Source organism: Patagioenas fasciata, chromosome 1, assembly GCF_037038585.1.
Source record: "Patagioenas fasciata isolate bPatFas1 chromosome 1, bPatFas1.hap1, whole genome shotgun sequence".
Taxonomy (NCBI): Eukaryota; Metazoa; Chordata; class Aves; order Columbiformes; family Columbidae; genus Patagioenas; species Patagioenas fasciata.
In genome coordinates, this window is record NC_092520.1 from 177,040,569 (window position 1) to 177,062,637 (window position 22,069).

At 40.2% G+C, this 22,069-nt stretch overlaps 1 protein-coding gene across 4 annotated transcripts; it reads left to right on the top strand.

Annotated features, from left to right (window-relative positions):
* Positions 1 to 11,740: 11,740 nt before the first annotated feature.
* PVALB (parvalbumin) lies at positions 11,741 to 20,476 on the top strand. Of its 4 annotated transcripts, none has more exons than XM_065830531.2 (5): positions 11,741 to 11,958; positions 12,257 to 12,324; positions 14,230 to 14,362; positions 14,835 to 14,944; positions 20,259 to 20,476. In XM_065830531.2, the coding sequence occupies exons 2-5, from the start codon at positions 12,264 to 12,266 to the stop codon at positions 20,285 to 20,287; spliced, it is 333 nt and encodes a 110-aa protein (XP_065686603.1). In that variant the 5' UTR covers positions 11,741 to 11,958; positions 12,257 to 12,263; the 3' UTR covers positions 20,288 to 20,476. The 4 variants fall into 4 exon arrangements, with proteins under 4 accessions (XP_065686603.1, XP_065686618.1, XP_065686611.1 ...); XM_071802159.1 differs by lacking the exon at positions 11,741 to 11,958 and adding an exon at positions 12,047 to 12,155; XM_065830546.2 differs by lacking the exons at positions 11,741 to 11,958; positions 20,259 to 20,476 and adding an exon at positions 17,208 to 17,967 and having other exon boundaries at positions 12,034 to 12,324.
* Positions 20,477 to 22,069: the final 1,593 nt, after the last annotated feature.

The window sequence follows — 22,069 nt, forward strand, 5'->3', positions numbered from 1 at the left end:
ACTAGGTGTGTGCATGCATATGTCTGCACGAGTTTGCAGACAGGTACCTACTTTCCTCTACAAGTGTGTACATTATATACAGAGGAGGTACACACATGCTTAGGTTAAGGCTGCATGCATTCCTGAGACATTTGGTCCAACTGACACGTATGTAGTGAAAAGGTATTTATCTACATATATATGTGTGTGTGTGTGATAGATAGATAGATAGATAGATAGATAGATAGATAGATAGATAGATAATGTAGATATGTAGATATATATAGACATGTGTATATATAGATATATATGTATATCACATACACGCAAATATATATATATGTGTGTGTGTGTGTATCTGTTGCCCAGTCTTTGTCCTCACACAGAGAATCATTCCCTTGTTTACTTCTCTCACTCACACTCATAAGTAATTATCAGGACATATATCCCTCCTGCTCTTAGTAAGTAGTAAAATATATAGTGTCCTAAATAATTTGCATGTCAACATCAACAGCTGGTTAGTTTTGATGACAATATATGATAGTCCCTTACTATTCCAGAACTGTGAACTCCTTACACACACACAGAAAACACCACACAAAACAAACGTAAACAGATACAGTCCAGCATGTACTCTTTCTTAAAAAGAAAAAAGCATAGAGGAAAAATACGGATGCTTAAGAGAAAATAGCTAAGATAGAGATTTTTTTACCTGTGGAACAGTAATTGCAATCTAAATCATCAGTAGTTTTCAGAAGTCACTAACAAGAGATCAGTACCTACATAGATCAATGGTGTCAATCAAATTACTAACAGATTGGCCTTCTCCCCACACAGTAATTACTCAGTGGTACTAATTGATCCCTATCTCTTTCCAATTTCTGTAAAAAGCTCTAGAAGAGGGGCCTGGTGAAATCTCAATTAAAAACACCAGAAAGAGTCCTCATGACAACTGTGGAAGATGGCTCAGGTCCTAAAAAAGACAACAGAGTCAAGACTACAGCTCTCTGGATATAAATTCAATCATTGCAAACCAGGTTACAGTAAACTGGTGAAATAAAAAAAGCTTCCATTTCAAAGACTTAATAGTATTTACTCTGAGGACACATCGACGATTTGTTTCCAAAATCATTCGTCTTTCATTTTCACCAGCTTTTTTTTCAGGAGAGGAAGTGTGATTTCTGCTGTCTGTATCCCCATGGCTACTAGAAACAGCTAGGAAGGGAATTGGCCACATCACAGCACACGAAATATCAGGTTAACAAATTCCAACGCAACAGTTCAGAGAAACAGACGCTTACTTTCTCCCACCTTCATCCTCCCATGTCACCCTAAAAGAAAATGAAAAAAAATGTCAACAACAGAAAAGTAGCCAAAGCCATGTAAGGGAATCAGATACACCCTTCAGAAATGTAAAGCTCTCTAAAAATAGGATGAAAGGCTGAGAAAATCATTTGTTTTTACTCATAGCAGTAATAAAAGGTCCTTGTAAGGGATTCACACAAGTTCTGTCCTGCTACGATAGCATCTGTCTCCTCATTGCTGGAAAGAAATGGTGAAGAGGATTTAGAGTGAGTGTAACCTGAGAGAGAAATCATCTGCCATTCCCTCCCAGGGCATCAGCAAACTTTCCCTCTCCTGGGAGAAGGAAGCACCACTGTCCTTCCCCTGCCTCTTGTGACTACAGCTGTAAGCATTATTAGAATAAATATGCTTATGTATAATATTAATAATCAGAAAAAATCTAGCTCTATTAAGAAAGGGTAAAGAGAAGTTCAACTGAAAAGAGACAAGATTCTGTGCAATACACAGGGTGAACCTGGTGGCAAAGAAGAGGTCAAGTAACAAACAGATCCTTTCTGTGAAAAGGAGGATCCTCTTGCTCCACTCAAGTGAAACTGCTAACACAGGCTGTACTCCTCACAGTCAAAATCTAGAGCAACAAGAAAAAAGAAAAGAATGGTCCAATTTTGAAGATACTGTGCCAGGACAGGATACAATATGGGTTTTCTTGTGCCACTATAGTGTGTGGTCTCATGCAAACAGTTCATTTGTGGGTGTTTCAGTTGTCTGCCCTCTAACAGGAGGAAGTGTTGGTGGAAAAATAAATACCAAGACAGGCAGACAATAGTAATGGAAAACATGAGGTACACTAGTTCAGAGATCAACAAGGTTTTTAGTATGCCCTGCTACTTGTTTTTTCTCTCACTAATTAGAAGGCAGAAATGTCAACACAAGTGCAGAAGAATATCAGAGATGGTACACTTCAAAGAGGCAAAATACTGCCAGTCAGCAAATCACTTGCATCTTGCAAGTTTCTGCTTCATCCAAAAGCAAGATACTAATGGTCAGTTTACTGAAATATCTCATTCTTCTTCAATACAGCAGCTTCTGTGTCCCACTGAGACCAAATCTCAAAGAGCCTGAGGGCTACTGCCAGTTGCAAATAACAGTCAAAATACCATAGCATGAGCTAAAAGTGCTGCTGTATATCATTCAGATCTGTACCACATGTTACATCAATATTCCACTTCTATTATTTTACTTACACAAGGAATATTCACAAAGGTTTAAAAGGAGTGCAAAAAGGCTCTGCAATAAGGTGGTTTATCTACAAGATCACCACTGTGACCGTTTTCAGGAAGGAGAAACAATAAATGCATCCAAGAAAAAAAAAATGCCCAAAATGAGCATCAATTCAGATGTGCAGAATAAAAAAACAGTAATGTAAGTTTCTATAAAATGGGTTACCCCAATAAAACTGGTTTTTGTTTGTTTTTTTTTTTGCAAATCATGTTGTAAATCATGGCAATCAACTTTTTCACATTGCCTGGGAAAAAAAGAAATCATCGTCCATAAAATGACGAACAAGGTGTTAAAATGATTATCAGAAGGAATATCTAAAAGGTAATTGTAGAAAGAAGTTGTGGTACACTGGTAACGGCAGGGAAGATATACTTCTCTTAGGATATGCCAGTGAGTCCTTATATAATAAAATTCTCTCCAGAAGACAGAGGATAAGAATGTTACAAAAGATAAACTCAAATTTTAAATTTGACCTTTACCTGAGGGAATCGCAGATGCAGCAGAAGTGAATGCTGCTGGACAAGCTAACATTTGAATGTCCATCCATTCTCCTAAGAAGTTTAGCATAGATAACAAGAGTAGAGATTTCCTTACTGCAGTCCTTACTGCAATCCAAAGAGATAAAGAAGAGAAAGTACAGGAGAATTCAGTGTTTGGGTCTGATTCAGGCCATGAATTACATAGAGATATTCTTTTAGTCCCAGTAACTTTGGTTTGTGTGTATTTGTCTTTTAACAACTGGACTGGGGCTGTTCAACTCATTTAATCAGGATGACTGAAACACTACTACAGAATAATGACTTTTATTTGCTGGGATTCTCCTTGGCTGCATTCAAATCATGACCCAAACCTGAGAAAATATCTCATTTAGCAATCCTATAGGTAGAAGAATTATTTTCTAATGTCAATGAAATATTGACAATAAATAAACAGCTGACATAACCCTGCTCTTTTTCTGCTGCTAGTTATAGACTTTCTTAGCCAGCACTTTCTACTTGGGATGCTGGCAGGAAAAGCCCCAACTGGCCATTTGAGCATCACTGCTATAAAATTCTTCCCACTCGCTGTTTACCCAGAAGCATATGACTCCTTTACAAACCTCTGACTTCTAAATCCATTTAACATGTGCACTAACAGCTCTGAAAGAAATAAGAGCACAAAAAGGAAACAAAACAAAATACAAAAGAACAGAGATTCATTGAAGAATAACTATCAAAATTTAGGTTACCACAGGATTTCAATGCTAAAACTGGATTTCCACAAAAGCTGTTTACCCTGATCTAAATGCTTTGACTGTTCTCCTACCAGCCATCTAGTATAAATGGGAATTAATAATGAAGCCATCTCTCTGCTGTGCTAGTTTTCCTGGAATATAACCCCTGTGGTAATAATTACATGGGTTTATCCATCCCAGTGTGAACAACACTGAAGTGTCAATTATGACAAATGTCTGATACCCAGAAGTGTCTGTTGTGAAGAAAAGCAACTGTTTCCATTCTCTTAACCTTGGGGTCAGGGTTTCCCACTGGGATTAACAGCTTTTTCTCCTGCTCTAAGTATCCATTTGAGAGTTGCTAGGAGGTGTTATGATACACAGACCTACCCTCCAGCATTAAATTTTTTTCTTGTTAGGTAATCTGAGCCTAACCCTCATCAGGGATTTACACAGAAACACCTATTGCTGTTTTTCATTTGTATTATCTCCTTTGGGTGATACTGTTCAAGACCTTTCACTTTCTTTTCCACACCATTTGCAGTACAAGCTGGAGAGTCCCCAAAGCCCACTGATAGCATGGACTATTAGTGACCTACTTCTAGCCTCCAGGGTATCTCTTGTAGCCATTTGCTATTTCCAGCTTTTGAGCCAATTATCAGACTAGTTGTGTGCAAAAATGGAACCACTAAGCTTTGATCCTAGGAATGCAGAATTCTCTCAGGCAAAACAAAGAAAAGTCCATTGCGTGGGCTATGAAGAAGTAACAGAATCTAAAAAGCCCAAATCAATCTGATATACTCCATCTGGCAGAAGGAAATTATAATTAGTATATACAAAACCCTGACATTTTCAGTCACAGGGTAGTAGTTTAAAATATACATATACCTGAACGAATATGCTCATATGCAGCCTAAAGAGGGCATATATGAACCCAAGAGCAGCGTATAAACAGTCACAGTAAACATGGACTGAAGTTTCCTATTACATATTAGTGAGGATTTTTTTTCCGTGAGTACTGTTTCTACGAGTACTTTTAACTGATTTATTTTTCATATAAATTCTGTCCATCTGATTCTCCCACTTTTCACGTGTGTGGTATTATGAGCTCCACTGAGGAAAATAAGTTAAGAACTACCATAGTGGATCAAAATAAGTTTCCTCTAGTGCTCTAATCCAGTATCCTGTTCCCAGACAAAAGCCTTTGGAGGAATATAACCACAGGGCGATCACATGACACTTTCCCCTAATTGTCTCCCAAATCCAAACCACTTTAGCTCAGGAACTTCACAAGCTGGATATGTCATGTATGAATCTGGTAACTTTCAATGGTTATATGGAGCACCACGGTATTCCATTTCAGCTAAGAAGGATATATTATTTCTTCCTTTTTTTTAGAAGTAAGATGAAAGAGGACAAAATACCTAGGGCCTTGTGAGAAGCAGCAGCAGGAAGAAACATACACTTACGTCATAACTTACAGGGAAAACTCCAGATAAAATACTGCCATTGTAAGGATTCCTATCTTTCCTCTAAACAAAGGTGAGACTGGCACTGAGCTTTGCCTTAGAGGAAAATGAAGGAGTTCCTATATAATGAATGGCGGCTATAAAATGCTGCAAAATGTTTTTAACCAAAATATGCTGCAAGCATACAAAATATTTTTTAAAATATTTAAAATTGTTGTGTCAATTATTTTTCCAAATCTAAATGCAATGTGGATGGGTACTAGATTGTATGTATGTTTTGGACTGCAATAAATTCAACCTGATTTATCATTCTTGGCTTATATAACAGGTTGGAGAAGGTAACATACTTCAGAATACTCTACAAGCCCAGACAGCAAAGTAACTCCATATTATGCTGGGTATATACCAAAATGATGCCAACAAAACTGGAGGAATACTAAAAACAATTAAGAAAAAAATGATTACGGGTCTTGGGAGGCTGGTTCATGAAAAAATATGTAAAATAAATACTTCTGTATATCTTGGCTAACCCAAGGACTGAAGGATATAATAACTGTTTGTAAAATCAAATTAAACGCATAAGCACCAAGAAGACAGTGAAAAAGAAGGCTGATCCAGAGACTTATATGATGTATAGATGAGGTAAATATATATAAGAGAAATGTTAACTGGTGACCAAGAAGCATTTCTCATCAAAGAAAAACCTCTAAATTTTAGAATATGCTTTCAAATAAAGGAAGTCATATGGCTCCTTCGACAAATAAATAGGAAAAGAAATGCAGGGCAAGTGAAAGATGGCTGACTGCTACCCCTGAAGACTGATGGTGTTTGTCACAACACACGTACTAGACATTTGGGATAGCAGCAGGACAAGCTTCCTTTTCAAAGCTAGCACTCTGATGATAACAACAAAAATTTCAGGTACGTTGGCTCATATGGACCTGGAGCACCTTATTATTCAGATTAGAGTTGTTTATGTGGAGTGGGAAAGAGGAAAAGAAAAGAAAGCTTCCCCAAAAGGGGAAGCTCAGTCCTCACCTCTTCCTGAATGAACCTGATTGAGATGACAGTAAAGATGTAACCACATTAGTGAAACTGATTAGTGCAGTAACACAATCCTCCTCCCTAAATTAATTTCACATAGGTGAACTCTCAGTGATCCTGTTGCCACAGCTCTCCTTGTCTTTCAGCTTTAGGCAGATTTGTACAAATAACATAGAGGTGTCAGATTTTGATTGTATTCTTCTTACCTAATTAAAAAAAAAAAAAAATCCCAACAACAACCCCCCCTTTTTAATTAATTAAATACTTTACATGTAACAAAGACCTCACTATATGCCCAATGAGGTCATAAATCTGCTTCTCTCTTTGTAAATAAGCCTTAGTAGGAACGAACTAAAAGGATAAGAAAGGATTTCCACTAATCAGGATTGCTTTCACGAGGCTGAGTTACACACAGGAATCACAATGACTAGCCCTGCACTTGCTCTCCTTTCACCAGAGGACAAATGCACTCATGCCAGCAGAGCAGACAGAAATGTAAGTCACACTCCAATAGCCAAAAAGACAGCCCTACAATCCTTATTCTTTCTAAGCTGCCAATAGAAGGTGAGAGAGAAAAGTTGTTCTGCCAGCTACCAAATGGAAATAGAGCATCCAGCCAACAACCACAAGATACTGGTATCTCTAAACCAGAATCTAATCTTGTTGCTGCATCAAGGGTATATATGTGAAAGTGTAGTGCAAAACCCACTGCACGGAATTTCGCAAACAAAATACTATGAATCATACTGTTTCAAAGGCAACACACCGGTTTGTTGAAACATTTGGATCCACAAGAGTCAGCTATCTCGCATTGTAATTAAAGTCTCACCTTGTCAGAGCTAGGGAACAGACACAGTGTTTACCATAATTAAAGGAGGCTGCCTGAAAGGTAGTATTACTTCTCCTACTACTGTAGCACACCGAAAATTCATAAACCACTACAGGAAGTGTAATAAAGATAAATACAAGAAAGAGCATGAAACTAATTGAATTAACTTTTGTCATGTTTGATTCAATGAAGCTTCCTCTTTAGATATTACCTAAAGCTGCTGGAGAATTTCCAATTCATCACAGAACTCAGCATCAAGATTACACTGGCAGTAGAGAAATATTTTAAAATATTCTTATCCCATACATACCTCAATTACCTTTTCTCTCTTCTAGGATCAATTATCAAGCTAGTAAAATCAAATCTCACTTTTGCAGCACCTGCCTTTCCTGAAAGTTAATTTCAGTTGTATCACAACAGACTGAGTTGCTTTTCAACCTAAGAACTGGTGAGTTTGAGTCCTGAAACAGAATTATTTCATATTTTTTTACTCACAAATATATTCCAGATAAGTGTGATTCATAGTCCTTTATAAAATGATTCCCCTTGCCAGAAAAACATTAAATATCAGGAAAAGTGTCCCCAAATGGATTACAGAATGGCAAATAGGTCTCAAAGGCATTTTTATTGTTGTTATTATTGCTTGACAGACTGAAAATAGAGGTGTCTTCAAAGGTGTCTTTCCCTGGAATAAGCAACTCAGCACAAAGAGAATTTATATGCTGAAAAGGTTACAGTCAATGTATTGTGACTGTATATATAGTATCTCTTCATTTACAACTTTCTGCCTCTACTAAGAAATCTCGGGTTGTAAATTTTTTTTATTTCTACAGCACCTTGCCCATTGGGGCCCAGAATGGAGATTTTGGATGTCCCTGTAAGTATGAGAAACCAGAATTACACAACTGAGCTTGCTGTTGCCTGCAGGAAAAATTATTTCTGCCTTCCTTCAAGGCCAAGAGGTAAAGCTCGATGTTGCAGCTTTAGTTGCGGGAGGAAGCTTAGGGCTGTTCCCTTTAGTTTCGAGTAGTAGCTGTCAGGGCTAAAGAGAGAAAACAACAAACTCCTGAGTGTCCTTACTTTCCCTCACTCTGATGAGGAGGTTGCACCTTCCTATTTATTCCCTTCCTTCTGAGCAGAGTCCCAACTCTAGAACCGACCCTCCTGATTCATCGTCACAGATATTCCTGACGCCACCTCCATTTGATGGACCATGAAGCGCCTATTTGCACCCATATAGCTGATTCATACCGCCTGTCTCTACCCTTAACAATAAAGTTTCAAGCGGACCGTCAGATTGCCGAGGTAATAGGTTTTCACAGCCAGGGGAGGGTGAGTGCCAAGGATTATTAATAGTGTTCCTTGATTAGTTAAGGGAAAGATAAATGTGACACCGCCACCAAAATCCCTGAATATCTGATACCAGTGAGGAGTGGGTATCACCTGCCAAAAATAGAAAGAGCAAGAGACATTATATAAGTGGGGTTCCTACCCCGAGTTCCACCCCGTTTAGACCATCTCCATACCTAACACCCTTTTCAAGCGTGCTTAGGAGAGATCCAAAAGGTAAGTAGCAATAAAATGTTCAAACTTACACAGCAAAGGTGGATTCGCCCGCTGCCGGCAGGAACCCAGAACCTTCGCCGGAAGGAAAGCAAATAAGGATATCTACCATCACTCCCACCCTATCCCCCTTCCCGCAAACAAAAGCCCGGAGGCAAAAGAGGTGTAAATCTTCCTAACAGAGAGGAATGGCTTCCCGCAGAGAAGACGCCGAAGGGGAGAAAGGGCCATTAAAAGGAGGAAATAGGTGGAAACGTTGAGGGGGGAATAAGGAGAAAAGGAGGGGAGAAAGTGAAAAATGGAAATAACAAAACGGCAGGGAACAGGAGAAAGTGAACGAGAACGCGAGTAAGGACTCAGTGAACAGAATTTACTGAAATGCTCAGTCGTGAAGCAAAAGCAACCTCCCCCCCCAAAAAAAGACATCGCAGAAATGACATCTCTATGCATAGACGATCATAACCGATGGGATGAAGTTGCTCTCCTTGGTGTGGCCATTAGGAAGATAACGGAAACGTGTCATTCTTTTTGCACAGGACTCACGGCTTTTTCCTTCAGCTTTTGGCGTGGGAGCTTCTTGTCACTCCGTGAATTATTTGCTTTTGACAAGGGGAGGTTGACTTCTACTTAATCTACTTGATTTACCTACTAAGAATATTACCATTCTGGGGCTAGTGGAAAGAGGAGTTGATCTATACGAAAGCTTCGGTGAAGACAACTTGGAAATCCACGGTGTGGATTTTGCAAATAGTCCGGGCAAGAAAATTGGCAAAATCTCAGAAATAAAGAAAAACGTGTCAGTCATCTCGCAGGAGTGATGAGAAAAAGGTGAAGGGTCGAGTGTGAAACTGCCAATTCGTGAAACGCCTTTCATATTAGAATAACATAACAGTTTTGACTACAACTTGGTGTTTAAAAGCTTCTAGAAGTTTGCTAGCTGTCCTTAAAACGGATGCGCTGCTGAGATTAGAGACGGGCCTCTGCCACTCCTGCATGTTAGATTCCCAACTGTCCACTTCGTAAACTTCTATGCAGCTGCTTTCACTTTTCTCGCCATGGACAAGCAGGGGTCGGGAAGCTGGGGAAATATTATTTACGCTATGCAAACGGCTCCACTTGATCTGAAGCCTCATTTTTCTTGCACCTCTCACTTTTCGCCTTCACAGCATGATTAGGCCTCAGCGACCTGACGGATCCGATGACGAGGGAAAGCGGGGCCGTTCGCGCATCGTTCGGGACGCGGAGGGAGCTGCCGGGCTCCCATCCTCAGGACACGGAATGGGCTTTAGACGGCAGGCAGCTACGCGCCGCTGGCCGGTTTGCTTGCCATGAGGTTAGTTAACCTGATTAGCGTCTGCCAGCACAGCAGGCAGCGCCGCGCATCGCCGTTGCCAGCTCCCGCTTCAGTTGCCTCCGGGGGCAGCGCTCCAAATGTGCTCTGCGCGGTCAGCAGAGCGGGGCTGACAGCGAAACACGAGTCCACCCGCAACGAGAGCATCTTCACTGGTGGATGGGCAGGAGCGTTCTCGTTTGTAGGGACCTCAAAGGAGGCTCTGTGGCCCCAAGAACGAGGAAACCTCAGCAACGGCTTCGTGAGAAAGAAACTGGAAACTGAGGCCCAGCTGCTTTGCAGACTGCACCGATACTGAAGGGAAGGAAAGCTACAAAGCAGGGAAGCTGATGGCCATGTCCTATCAGGCCGGAGGTGTTTGCACTGGAAACAAGGAAAGACTCTTCTCTCTTCCTCCATTTAAGGACAAGCAAAGGGACGCCAATTACAGAAGACCATGCACATTGATTTATCTTGTAAATAGCTGTATATTGATGAGTCTACATTTAACCTAAGCGTCAAACACACTAACGATCGAGTTTTAACCTGTGCTACACGAGGCTTTTTTTCAACTCCTTTCTCCAAGCTGCATTGCACCCTTTCATCTCCCAGCGCCAAAACAACGGGGAAAGCTGAGCGAGAACTACCCCTGCGGGAAGGCGCGCAGAGCCCTTCTGCGGGGCTGCACTTTATCTCGGCTCAGCATCCGAGCGCAAAGCTCCACTTCCCTTATGGATCAGGGAAAGATGCCTTCACCCTAGGGAGAGGGACTCGGCTCTCCAACCGTCTCCTTGTTTGTCCTTGGAGAAGACTAAGTCTCTCTTGTAGCTCAAGAAACACACGGAAATGGGTTTTTAAAAAAAAAAAAAAAAGTCTCAACGACAGAAAAACGACAGTCCCTCCCACAACAGAGTCCCTGTTTAAAAAAAGAAAAGAAAAAAAAAAAAGGAGACCCCAATGTCACCTCCTCCTCCGTCCTTCTGCGCTCAGTGGCATGCTAATGACTCACCCGTTATAGCTGAACTTAGGCCGCTGAGAAAATGTTGGGGGCTCGTACTTTTAAAAGCGCCGAGGAATTACTGACAAAGCGACCCCAGTTTTTGCAGCAGCCGCCTCCTTTTCAAGGCCGCTCTCTCGCGGTCCCTTTCAGGACAAGGGTGCGATCGCGCCAGCGGGATCGGGCTGTACCCGCCGATCGCAGCGTGGGGATCTCGCTGCGGCCGCTCTGCGCTCCCCCGTCTTTCCTGAAGCAGCGATGCCAATACCCCTGCAGAGATCTGCCCTACTACTGGGCCCTAACCTTGCCTATCTCAGCCCAATGGCTCCTGCCCAAACTCCAAGAACGAGTTGGACGACTTGCCATATGGGCACAGTTTATTGAAGAAAACAAAACCTAGAAAACACATTGCAATTCCTACATCTTTTTCTGGCGATGTCGGGAAATGCCCGGTCCCGCCTGAGATGCCCACCACTGCACAGGAGCTCCACATGAGTATGTTATCACCTCGCATCTCGTTTCACCATATCATATCGCAGAAGATTCTGCAGCATATTGTGCATTACAAACGGGATCTGTAGGATTCTCAGGGATGTGATAATTAATTCAGCGAGGATGATGCTTAATATGGACTGGCCCGAAAGAAACGAGGTCTAAAAGGAATATGTGTGTGAAGGGGAGGGGGAAGGGGGAGATGTTTAAAGCGTTTGAACGATAAGGCAAATGTTCAAAAGCTACATTACGTTTGCTTCCCGACCTCAAGAGCAGCCTGAAGCTTGGCATATGCTGCAGTTCCTTACTGATCACGAAAATAAGCGATAAAACTCGTCCCGACTAACTAAAGGAAAAGGTTCTCTGCACGACTAGCTCTTCCACCGCACCTGAGAACTTGACCTTGGCACAACTCTTTATCCAGCCGGTATCACGACAGACTCTGGCATTCCTCCAGTAAGGCTTAAGCTCTAGGGAGCGACCCCCACTCGCGCCCTCCCCCATCCGGCTCCCCGCAAAGGCATTCCCGTCCCCTCTCTTTAGCCTAACCCTGGCGTTCGTGGACTACTTGGTGCTCTGCAAACTGGAGAGCGACAGCTCATGGCACTCCTCCACGCAGAGCTATAGAGCTGGCACGGGTCCAGCCTTTCCCGGTGTGCCATCCCCACACAGCACTGCAGCTTTGGTCATATGAGCAGAAATGATGAGAAAAGCACTTTTTAATCTTTTCGCACTTGCTTTCCTGTTCAAACAGTTGCAGGATGGCTATGACTGACGTGCTCAGCGCTGAGGATATCAAGAAGGCTGTGGGAGCCTTTTCAGGTGAGTGTTTTGGTTTTTTTTTTCTCCTTCCCTCTCTTTCGTTTCTTCATCTTAGGATAAGAGCGCATTTATTTAAACTCGCGGAAGATTAGAGGATCCGGCTAGACAAAATATCAAATGAGGATGTGTTTTCAGAAGTGCAGTGAAAGTATGACGGGTTTACCAAGTGCCGGGCTGCATCCTCAGCAAAGTTACCCTGCACATTACAGAGGTGAAATATTTCTTTTAAAGCAAGAAAAGCAGTAACTGCGGACGGACTTTGCTTCTACCGACAGGATACTTTCAAAAGGAATAAAACCCTCGGCCAACCAGGGTGGATTATGTCTTGATGTGGGACAGGGAAGTCAGCCGTGGATGTCGGCAGCTTCCCACTCACCCCCAAAATCCAGTTTCAGGTACTGCAGAACTGCCGTTTCTCGGCACCGCTCTTTTCTTACTTCCTATGCGGAATCCCTGGGTGGGTTTTGCTTTTCGGGATGGAGCAGAAGGCAACAGTAGAGCAAGCGGGTGCACTGCTCGACTGCAGAAGCTTTCTGCAGGACGAATGGCTGCAGCGGTTCACTCCTCCCTCTAAGACTGCTCCGGGTTTCAGATAGTCCCTACTCCTCTTATTCATCGCGACCCCTAGACTAACAGCAAACCCTCTTCGTGCTTACAAAGATGCATGTAGTTAAGGTTGCTCTCAGAGAAACGCCAGAAACCGTGTTCCGGGGTGCGTGTTATCTCCCCCCTCCCCCCAGACTACCTGGCTGACCTACCACCCAGGAGAGCAGCCTCTGTCTGTCCTGCTCTGTGCGATGACCTTCCCAGACAGACAGCCGCGCAAAACCCGCTGAGCCCTAATAAACTCCGCAGCCGGGGAGTCGAAGGGACCAACAAACTGCTTTGCTCAATCCAGCAGCTGTTTTCCTCATTAGCTTTCATTGTTCTGGGGCCATCTCCAAGTCCCAGAGCAGATGCAATTAGCAGCAACTAATAGCAGACCTCAGTCAAGCAGATCCCAAAAGACTGAGCCTCCTTAATTTTATGTCATAGGAAAAGCTGCGACGGGAATAAGGATGCACGGGGAAGAAAAAAAAAAAACTCCACAGCACGTTTTGGAAGTCACTGTATTGGATTTCTAATTCCCACTGTAGTCGTTGGGCTACGTGGGTGGAACAAAAGCGGGTGCGGTTAAAGGACAGGAGAGGTGGAGCAGGTAAACTCATTTACCTCGGCTCCGATTTCAAGGGCTCTGTTTTTTTTTCTCCCCGGCGATCGTGCCTCACAAGGTCTCGCAGGCAGCGTGCCGTACAGCACTCCCTTGCAGCGCCTGAGCTTACAGACAACGATTGCACATAAATTTAGTGGTCGAAATGCAACACTGATTTCTAGGAAGTCTTCAGGAAAAACGACACAGAGCTGAAACAGCCATGTGCTCTGAAACACTTCTCATCAATGCTAGGCTCCGCGGTTGAGCAAGAGCGCTTGTTTGTTTGTTTTCCAGGGGTGGAAATGTCAAAAATTGACAGCGAATCTGCTCTCAGATTACTGGTTTTAGTGTTAAAAAGAAAGAAAGAAAAGAAAAGAAAGAAAAAAAGGGATTAAGGCACTGAGACAGAGCAGGTTAGACTTCAGCTCCCAACTCTATCACTCTATCCTGTGTGACCTTGGGCAAATCTCCATCCCTCTGTAGCTCTCAGCTCTTCATCTGTAAAACAGATACCCTACCCTTCTCCCACTTTGTTTAATTCAATTAGCAGCTGCAAAGAACGGACAATTACAGTGTATACATCTAGCTCCTACCACAGCTGGGCTCGACTGTGCCTCCCAGGGCAGGACACACAGCAGTGACGAAGAAAACCACAGGTATGTGTTGGTATATGTTTCGATCACTTTTCTAAGCTGGCTTTTCATCTCTTATAGCGGCCGAATCTTTTAACTACAAGAAGTTTTTCGAGATGGTAGGACTGAAAAAGAAGAGCCCAGAAGATGTGAAGAAGGTTTTCCACATTCTTGATAAAGATCGAAGTGGCTTCATCGAAGAGGAAGAATTAAAGTAAGTAAAGATATGTCCTTCTCAAACAACCTTGTCGTAAGAGTCTAATTTCCTGTTTTCTATTTTACAAGATTCTAGATAACAGCATACAATTCAGTCTTTGACTAGTACTTGTGTTCAATGATCAGTTGTTTGCAGATTACATGATCTAAAGTGTGCTGGAGATAGCTAGCTGTAGCTTTCATTCTAGGACCCTGAAACACATGAATCATCAATACCTTACAGATAGCTCTTCAGTCAAATGAAGTTTCAGAGTACAGCACTCTTCCTGAGTGTTAAAGAAGGTCAACAGAAGATACAACCTGGGATTCCGACTCGTATATCAAATCAGTGGTACAAAGAACTAAAAAGTGAAACTGTTCGGGGCGGGGGGGTGGGAAAAACCAAACCAACAAACACCCAAACAAGAAACCACACACACCAAAAACCCCACCACTTTCTTTCTTTTTTTTCCCCCATGCGTCCTCTTTAGGTTTGTACTGAAAGGCTTTACCCCAGATGGAAGAGACCTATCAGACAAAGAAACGAAGGCTCTTCTGGCTGCTGGAGATAAGGATGGTGATGGTAAAATTGGCGCTGATGGTATGTGATTAGAGGAGTAAACTTTGACAGTAACAATCAAACGTTACTCTTACATACAAGAACTGAGGAAATCTAGGAATCACTGGGGGCTGTGACCTTCTGAAGGACACAATTTGGGTTTAATGAAATGGGAAGTCCTGCTACATTGCCGTACCTTGCTTGCAGGCTTCAGGGGAAACAGCAACCGAGGTTTGACACTAGAGGGGGCAAGAGTTTCAGAAAGCGAGATGTAGTTACGGCACACTACAGCGCAGGACTAAGAAACAATTTGGCTTCTACTCCAATTCGTTTAAGTTTTCCGTTTCTTTCAGTGAAGCGAGGATCGAGACACTGACAGTTCAAAGACCCGGGCTTGACTATAAAACTTAGAAAATACAAAGAAAAAAAGCTGAATACCAGTATTTCTGCTTGATAATTGGTACATAGGAAAGTAATCCATGATTTAGCAAAGCAACACTCTAAAAATTCAAAGTACAGTCATTCTGCTACGTAATTTTTCTACAATAGCTGTCTATCCAGCTTTTGCTAGTGTTTATGTGGGTCTTTACAGCTGAGAAAGTTTGTCACTCCCTTTTACTAAATATGAGTACTACAATAAAAGAACAACTTTTCCTCTCACAGCATTGCTTTAAAAACTACTGCTGTCTTCTGTTGTCTCTTTGGATGGATCATATTAGCCCACATATCAAATTTATCCTTTTTCCTCTTTCTTCTGTATCCCTGAGACACAGTTATGAAGAGATGCATTTTTGAATTCAATGCTTCCTCATTGGAGGAGATAGTAGCGAGGTTTGTGGTCAGAGTACTAAATCACCTAGACAGCAGGCAGTTGCTAAGCTTTCACCACACTGACAAGCCATATGATAGGGTGAAATAAAGGAATATCTAAAAAGCCTCACATCTCTCTGTGTTACCTGACACCTGGGATTTGTAAAAAATGTCATCTCCAAATCAAAAGCAATTAAAAAATGAATAAAAAGCAAAATATGGTTAACTAACATAGTTTCCCCATTTAGATGTTAAAAAAATGGCATACAAAATCACCCATTGACATATTAGTCAGGTGATGTATTCGCTAAACTCCCTGTCCATAGCACGTTGGCATATCAGTGACTATGATTCTCTTTCTAGCCCAGAGCGTCTTAATTTCTCACATCATTATTATATTACAGTTGCGGAAGAGCAATTGTGAAGCGTGTAGAGGAAGTTCCTGCTAAACCTTAGCAGTGCTACTGAACCCAAGGAGTGTGTCATTATTTGAGATTCCATATGCTTATTATATTGGTCCTCCTTATCGCCATTAAAATTAGTGGCAGCAGTACTAAAATCAGTGGGTAAGATTTTCAGAAGAAAATTGATTCATGTAAGTAAGCTTACAGCTGATCTGCCAGCCTCACATCAGATACATTCTCAGTTATTCCCAGAAGGCTTCAAAACTAAAGCAGTATCATTTGGAATAAAAGAACTATATTGCAGAATGATTATGCCTTATACAAGAGGATACAGCATTAACTTATTTAAGATTGACCGTAACTTTTTTTTTTTAACTTGAAACAATGTCTAAAAGCAGGTACATTGTAAGAAAGCATATGAAACACTTCTTCTCCTTATCTCTTTTTTCTGCAACTTTTACCCTTCCTTAAACTTTGAACTGGAATTACTCTGAATTTATATGCAATAACAAGAAGATAATGAAGGGCTTTTTTCTTCTGCTTCTTCTGGCCGTATCCCTACTATACAACATCATCATTTTCTTTTCCACTTCTTAAATTTGATTCAGACAGCAAATCGTTAGACCAGGAAGGCTTGAAATACATGCAAATTTATCAATTGGGACAGTGGCCAAAGGATGAGGATGACAGATACTTTCCAGCTTTTCCTTTAGTTCATAAATCTAATTCCAGAATATAACTGCCTGTGTAAATGAACTCTAGAGCCATGAATGTATATCACATTCATATTCAGTATTGCAATGCTGTATTTCTGTTGCAAACCATTTGTTTGTTTCCCTGTAACTAAGTTATCAGGTATCACTTTTCACTGAAAGATCACAAACGGGCAGCCTTTCACAGGACTTAATGTTAATTCACTAGATGGCCCTTGAACGCCATCCCTCAGGAGCCCATTGCAGTTGTAAGAACTGATCTTCATGGATTTTTAACACCAGAGAGCCGTTTTTCTCACACATATCATCACAAACATTAATCCCAACCTAATCAGCCTTCTTCCAGTTAGAGGTCTCACATTATAAATTTTCTCTCAGGTCTCCTGCTTTAAACCTTTTATCACTCCTGCAAGACCGTTCATCTCAGAAATAGTTCCACCACCTTACCTCTTGTTAGATCAAGATTTGTAGTTTGTGGCTGATCCACAGTTTCAAACAGTTGGAAACTTGCAGCCTGTTCATGCAAGACGTGATCATCTTCTGTGTGGTGTCAAGCCCCCTCCATCTTCCACTGATGTGAACAGAAGATGACAAATCTGAAAAAACTTGCAGGTCAAGGCCAGGCTACCTAATAAAACTGCAAATGTTAGCTTCCAGATTGGATTGGGATGTGATGCTGAAGCAGCTCTGTCCACTTCAGGAGAACGTTTATAAGAGGACAAAAGAAAATTCAGATTTCTGCTCAGAATGTTTTTTTTAAATCTATTTTGTGCATCAGCTCTGGAAATGTACATCATGCCTTTCAGTTTCTTGATATTAATAAACTTGAGAAAGTACACAGAGAACTTTCAAAGATCATGCACTGAAGACAGAACAAATCCAAATTTTTATCCTAGTAAGTCAAAATCTTTCTCTTGATACTGCTCAACTTCTGCAAATGTTTTAAAATGTTTAAATTATTTTCTTTGAATGTTGTAAAAATGAGACATCAAGCGTTCAAAATTACAACTGATAAGTCATGACCTTGCCATAGGTAAAAGTCATGACAAAAAAAATCTTTTGGAAGTTTTACTTTTGTTCCCTCTCTTTGTGCTTTTGTATCTTCTAAAATAAATCACTGTGAACCATTATTTACAAAGTTTCCTAAACAGATTTGATTTTTTACAGGTAATGTAAAAACCACAATCTGATTATAGAAATCACTAGCCTACAACATGTTCTCTGTAATGATATCCATCATTTCAGTAAAATAATACAGGGTATACATTAGTCTGGTCTATACAACTAAACTATATTGAGCACAGTGAAAGAATCCTCCCTTTTTAAGACAAAGCTTTGTTTTATATGACACAATAGTCTAAATCCTTTTACTACAAAACTGTTATTTGTGCAAAGCAAGGTATAACTCAGTTTTGTTTGGAAGGAGAATTATAGCTGGAGAAGAGCATGTAGTCAGTCTCAAGGACTGCCTTATTAACAGGCCAGTCAGAGGAAATAAACATTTACAAGAATGACCAAGAGACAGGGACCAATATACAGTGGCTTATCTCAGAAGTTTTGCATATATGAATGCACTTTATAACAATGCCTCCACAAAACACCAGTGGTTGGGATAACCTTCATCTGAAAACAAATAGTGAACTAGTTTACATGATTATTGATCTGGAATATCTTTGAAATATTTAAAGTATATTGAAAATCCTTTAAAAATAGTAGAAAGCTTATAGTAGTTATTCATGAAGGAGTGTTTTATGGTTTGCTGGCTATCAGAAAGTATCTGTGAAATATATTACCATTAAGTGATAATATCATAACATACTATAGAAATTATTTGGCTGCAAGTTTGAATAACCTTTTCCAAATATATTCCATAGAGACAAATGATTATAAAAAAAGACTTAATTTACCTGTAGCAAGTATGACAACTTGTTCTAACAGAATATGTGTATTTAGTTTTCCCTTTTGGTAAGGTTTCATCCATTGCAGTTTTTCTCTGTAGGATTTATTCACATAGTGATTTAATAATCATAGCCTTTTTCCTTTTCTGCCCAGAATAGTCTGGGTTTCTATCACAAGTACTTTACGTTATCTCCTAAATTCAGTTTGCAACATTTTCAATCTATGTACCCACCATGTACAGGATTTATACACGTTTTGTGTTAAGTAATCTGCATCACTAATCCTAATTTGGATTTGCATCTTTCAAAATGATGGATAAATTTGGATTCAATTTAAACCCTCTGGCACTTTTATTTCTCAGTCTGGTTTGTCAGCATTTGGCAACATGTTTTTTGGATGTGTCATCAAAAGTACTCTCCGTTTGCACACACCAGTCAGTAAAGATCTCACTTGTTTAGAGTTTAGCATTTTTCAACTGAACATTAGAACGATCTTTAAAGAATCTCCTATCTTTTTTTTAGTTGTAAGACATTATTTTTCATTATGTCAAACTTCAGTAATTTTCTCTTGAGCCTTTACAGATGACTGCCTCCCTATTTGGCATTTTCTTCTCAGCTGATTATGTTAAACTCACAAACCCCTCTCTCGGTATACCCTCTAATCCCTTTATCATATTTGTTGCCCTTCTTGGGATTCCCTCCATTCGTCATTTTTAACACTCTGAGGCACACACAACTTTGCAAGGTATTCTCACGTGTAACTGTTCCAAGGTTAGATGGAGTTCGGAATTATAACCTCCTTGGGTAGTACATTATTCAGAGTGCAGTATGCCAGCCAGCTATTCATTGAGATAACTTTGTCACTCTGCTGAAAGGCGTTATATAACCCCAAGCTACAAATAGATACATTTATGTAAATATTATAGATGTAACACTAATAAAAGCCACAGGGTAAAATCCTGGCCCTCTGAGATCACAGGGATTTTTCTCATTATCACAAATGTGGTCAAGATTGCTACGTAGGTTTGTATCAGCTGTCTGGTTTTGTAATCTGTCATTTTCAGTCAATTTGCCATTACAAAATTGAGTGTAAATGTAATATATTTATAACATAGGGACATGAATATTCTGAAAGACTCATTAATGAGACACTTTGCCAAACTCTGATATAAAGGAAATTTATCTCTCTGCAAAATTAAATTTCCACTTCTTGCCTTCATCCCATTGAGATGAAAAAAAAAAAAAAACACCAAAAAAACCCAGGGAACTGATAAAGTTCTTCAGGTGAGTAGCAGTGGACAGTCTTGACAGTCTGGCATGTATAGCATTTCCTCCTTACCCTCAAAAAATCTTTTCATTTCACTGTAAGATTTCCCAAGTCATACCTCCCCTTTAATTAACTTGGATTTCTTCGTTCCTTTGTTATTGTGATGTTTCTGCTACACCAGTGACTCTGTAATCATTGTAATATGCTTCTTCTTTCTTTACATTTTCCTTTCTTAATATTTTCAAAAATTTTTCCCTTCTCCAGAATTTGCAACTCTGGTGGCTGAATCATAAAGGCTTTGACCAATGCAAACCCTTCACCCATCCTTCACTGCCCAATTCTAACCACCTCCTGCTGGCTGCTTTGGCTCCTGTTCTATTTATTTATGTTATTTTATACTCCAGCTATGTTTTCTGCAATCCTGCAACTCTGTAATTGTGCTGAAAGACACTGTTAAAATAATAAAGGTCACATCAATCTGAGTTTTACTCTCTCTCACTATAACTTGTTTCTTACTTCATGTAGGCTTGGCACATGCTGAGAGAAAATTTCACTCTTTATTGCTGACATCCCTGCTGCTTTATCCCTAGCTAGGGTAAAGTGGGAAGAAATTTAAGACATTATTTGGGATAAAACCTGCATATAATGAGTCGTTCAGTCCAAGTTCTGAATTGTGGCAAAACTGACTGCATTATTTTTAAGCCATCCCTGCTAAATGGATGCATACTCATAGTCTGGAAAATCTCTAGTGATGGCAATTACCCAGCTTCATTTGGCAGCTTGTTCTTTTGACTTAATCAACATTATAGCTAAAAAGTATTTCCTAATATTTAACCTACATCTCCCCTGCTGCATTTTAGTGATCAGTAAATCGATCCTTGTCTGTATAATTTGTTAAATTTGCCTGATGCAGGGAGATTTTTGGATAAAAGGTTTGACAGGAATATCAGTTGGTGCCAATCATGCATGGGGACAACTTGATAAACTATTAAAAAGTGGTCATTTCTGAAACACAGGATATATTACTAGCAGTGTTACACAACATTCTAGGACAGAGAGAATGGAATACTCACAAGAAAAAACAGTATGAATTTCAGGAAAGGGGACACCAAGATTCAGGTGTGATTCTACTGTTGACACTCCCAATGTTAAAATAATATATTAAAAAATTCCATCAGGAAACATTTATTCTAAAACTTCACCAGATAAGTGAATATCTTTCTTTGATTTACATACAGGAAGCTGTTGAAAGTCAAGCTAAGGGAATGACTAGCCAACAGTAAGCCTATGACAGAGCCAAGAGCTAAACATGTTTCCCAAATCCTGTTCCCTGACTCTGGCACCAAGCTCATGGTTTGGTTGTGGGGGTTTTTTTGTTTGCTTGTTTGTGGTATTTTTTTTGTTTGGTTGGGTTTTTTGGTTGTGTTTTTTGTTTGTTTTGGGGTTTTATTGTTTGGGGTTTTATTTATTTATTTTAGAAAAAATTAAAGGAGTGGGGGGAAAGTCACTTTTAGGCAATATTTTCCCCACATCTTGACATAACATTGATGACTACTGCAACAGAAAGGAAGGATATTTGCTATTTCTGGATTCCAAATTATTCTCTGCAGCAATAATACCTTATTCTGTTCAGATTTACTACCACTAATTTAGTATATAAAAAGAATAAAGCTGAAACCCTGTCACCATCACGTTGTACTGAATAACATTCTCTGCCACAGTGATTATCCAACGCTACTCGACCACTCTAAAGCCACTCTAGATTTTCACTCTCATAGTAACTTACAAGACTTTTTGCTGAAGCTGCTGTGCGTTCAAAAGAAATTCTTTGGTTTTTCACAATGTATATACATATCTGAAGAATGTATTGATTTTTAAGTATTCTAAATAAAGCAAATGAAAACGGATTGCAACGAAGCGTGACCATTTATTTACTTCTTTTTCTCGGCAGCTGCTGACCTCAAGTGGCAATAATATGTAATTACAAAATTTTATATGGCTACAGAAAAAAAAAATTAGGAAGTTAGCTATTGACATATGATGAATAAGGATCCATGGAGTAAGAGAATCAACAT

Coding starts and splice junctions, on each gene's coding strand:
- PVALB (XM_065830531.2), top strand. CDS start 12,264: ATGGCTATGACTGACGTGCTCAGCGCTGAGGATATCAAGAAGGCTGTG. Junction 12,325..14,229: donor GGCTGTGGGAGCCTTTTCAG/GTGAGTGTTTTG, acceptor CATCTCTTATAG/CGGCCGAATCTTTTAACTAC. Junction 14,945..20,258: donor TGGTAAAATTGGCGCTGATG/GTATGTGATTAG, acceptor TCCCTTCTCCAG/AATTTGCAACTCTGGTGGCT.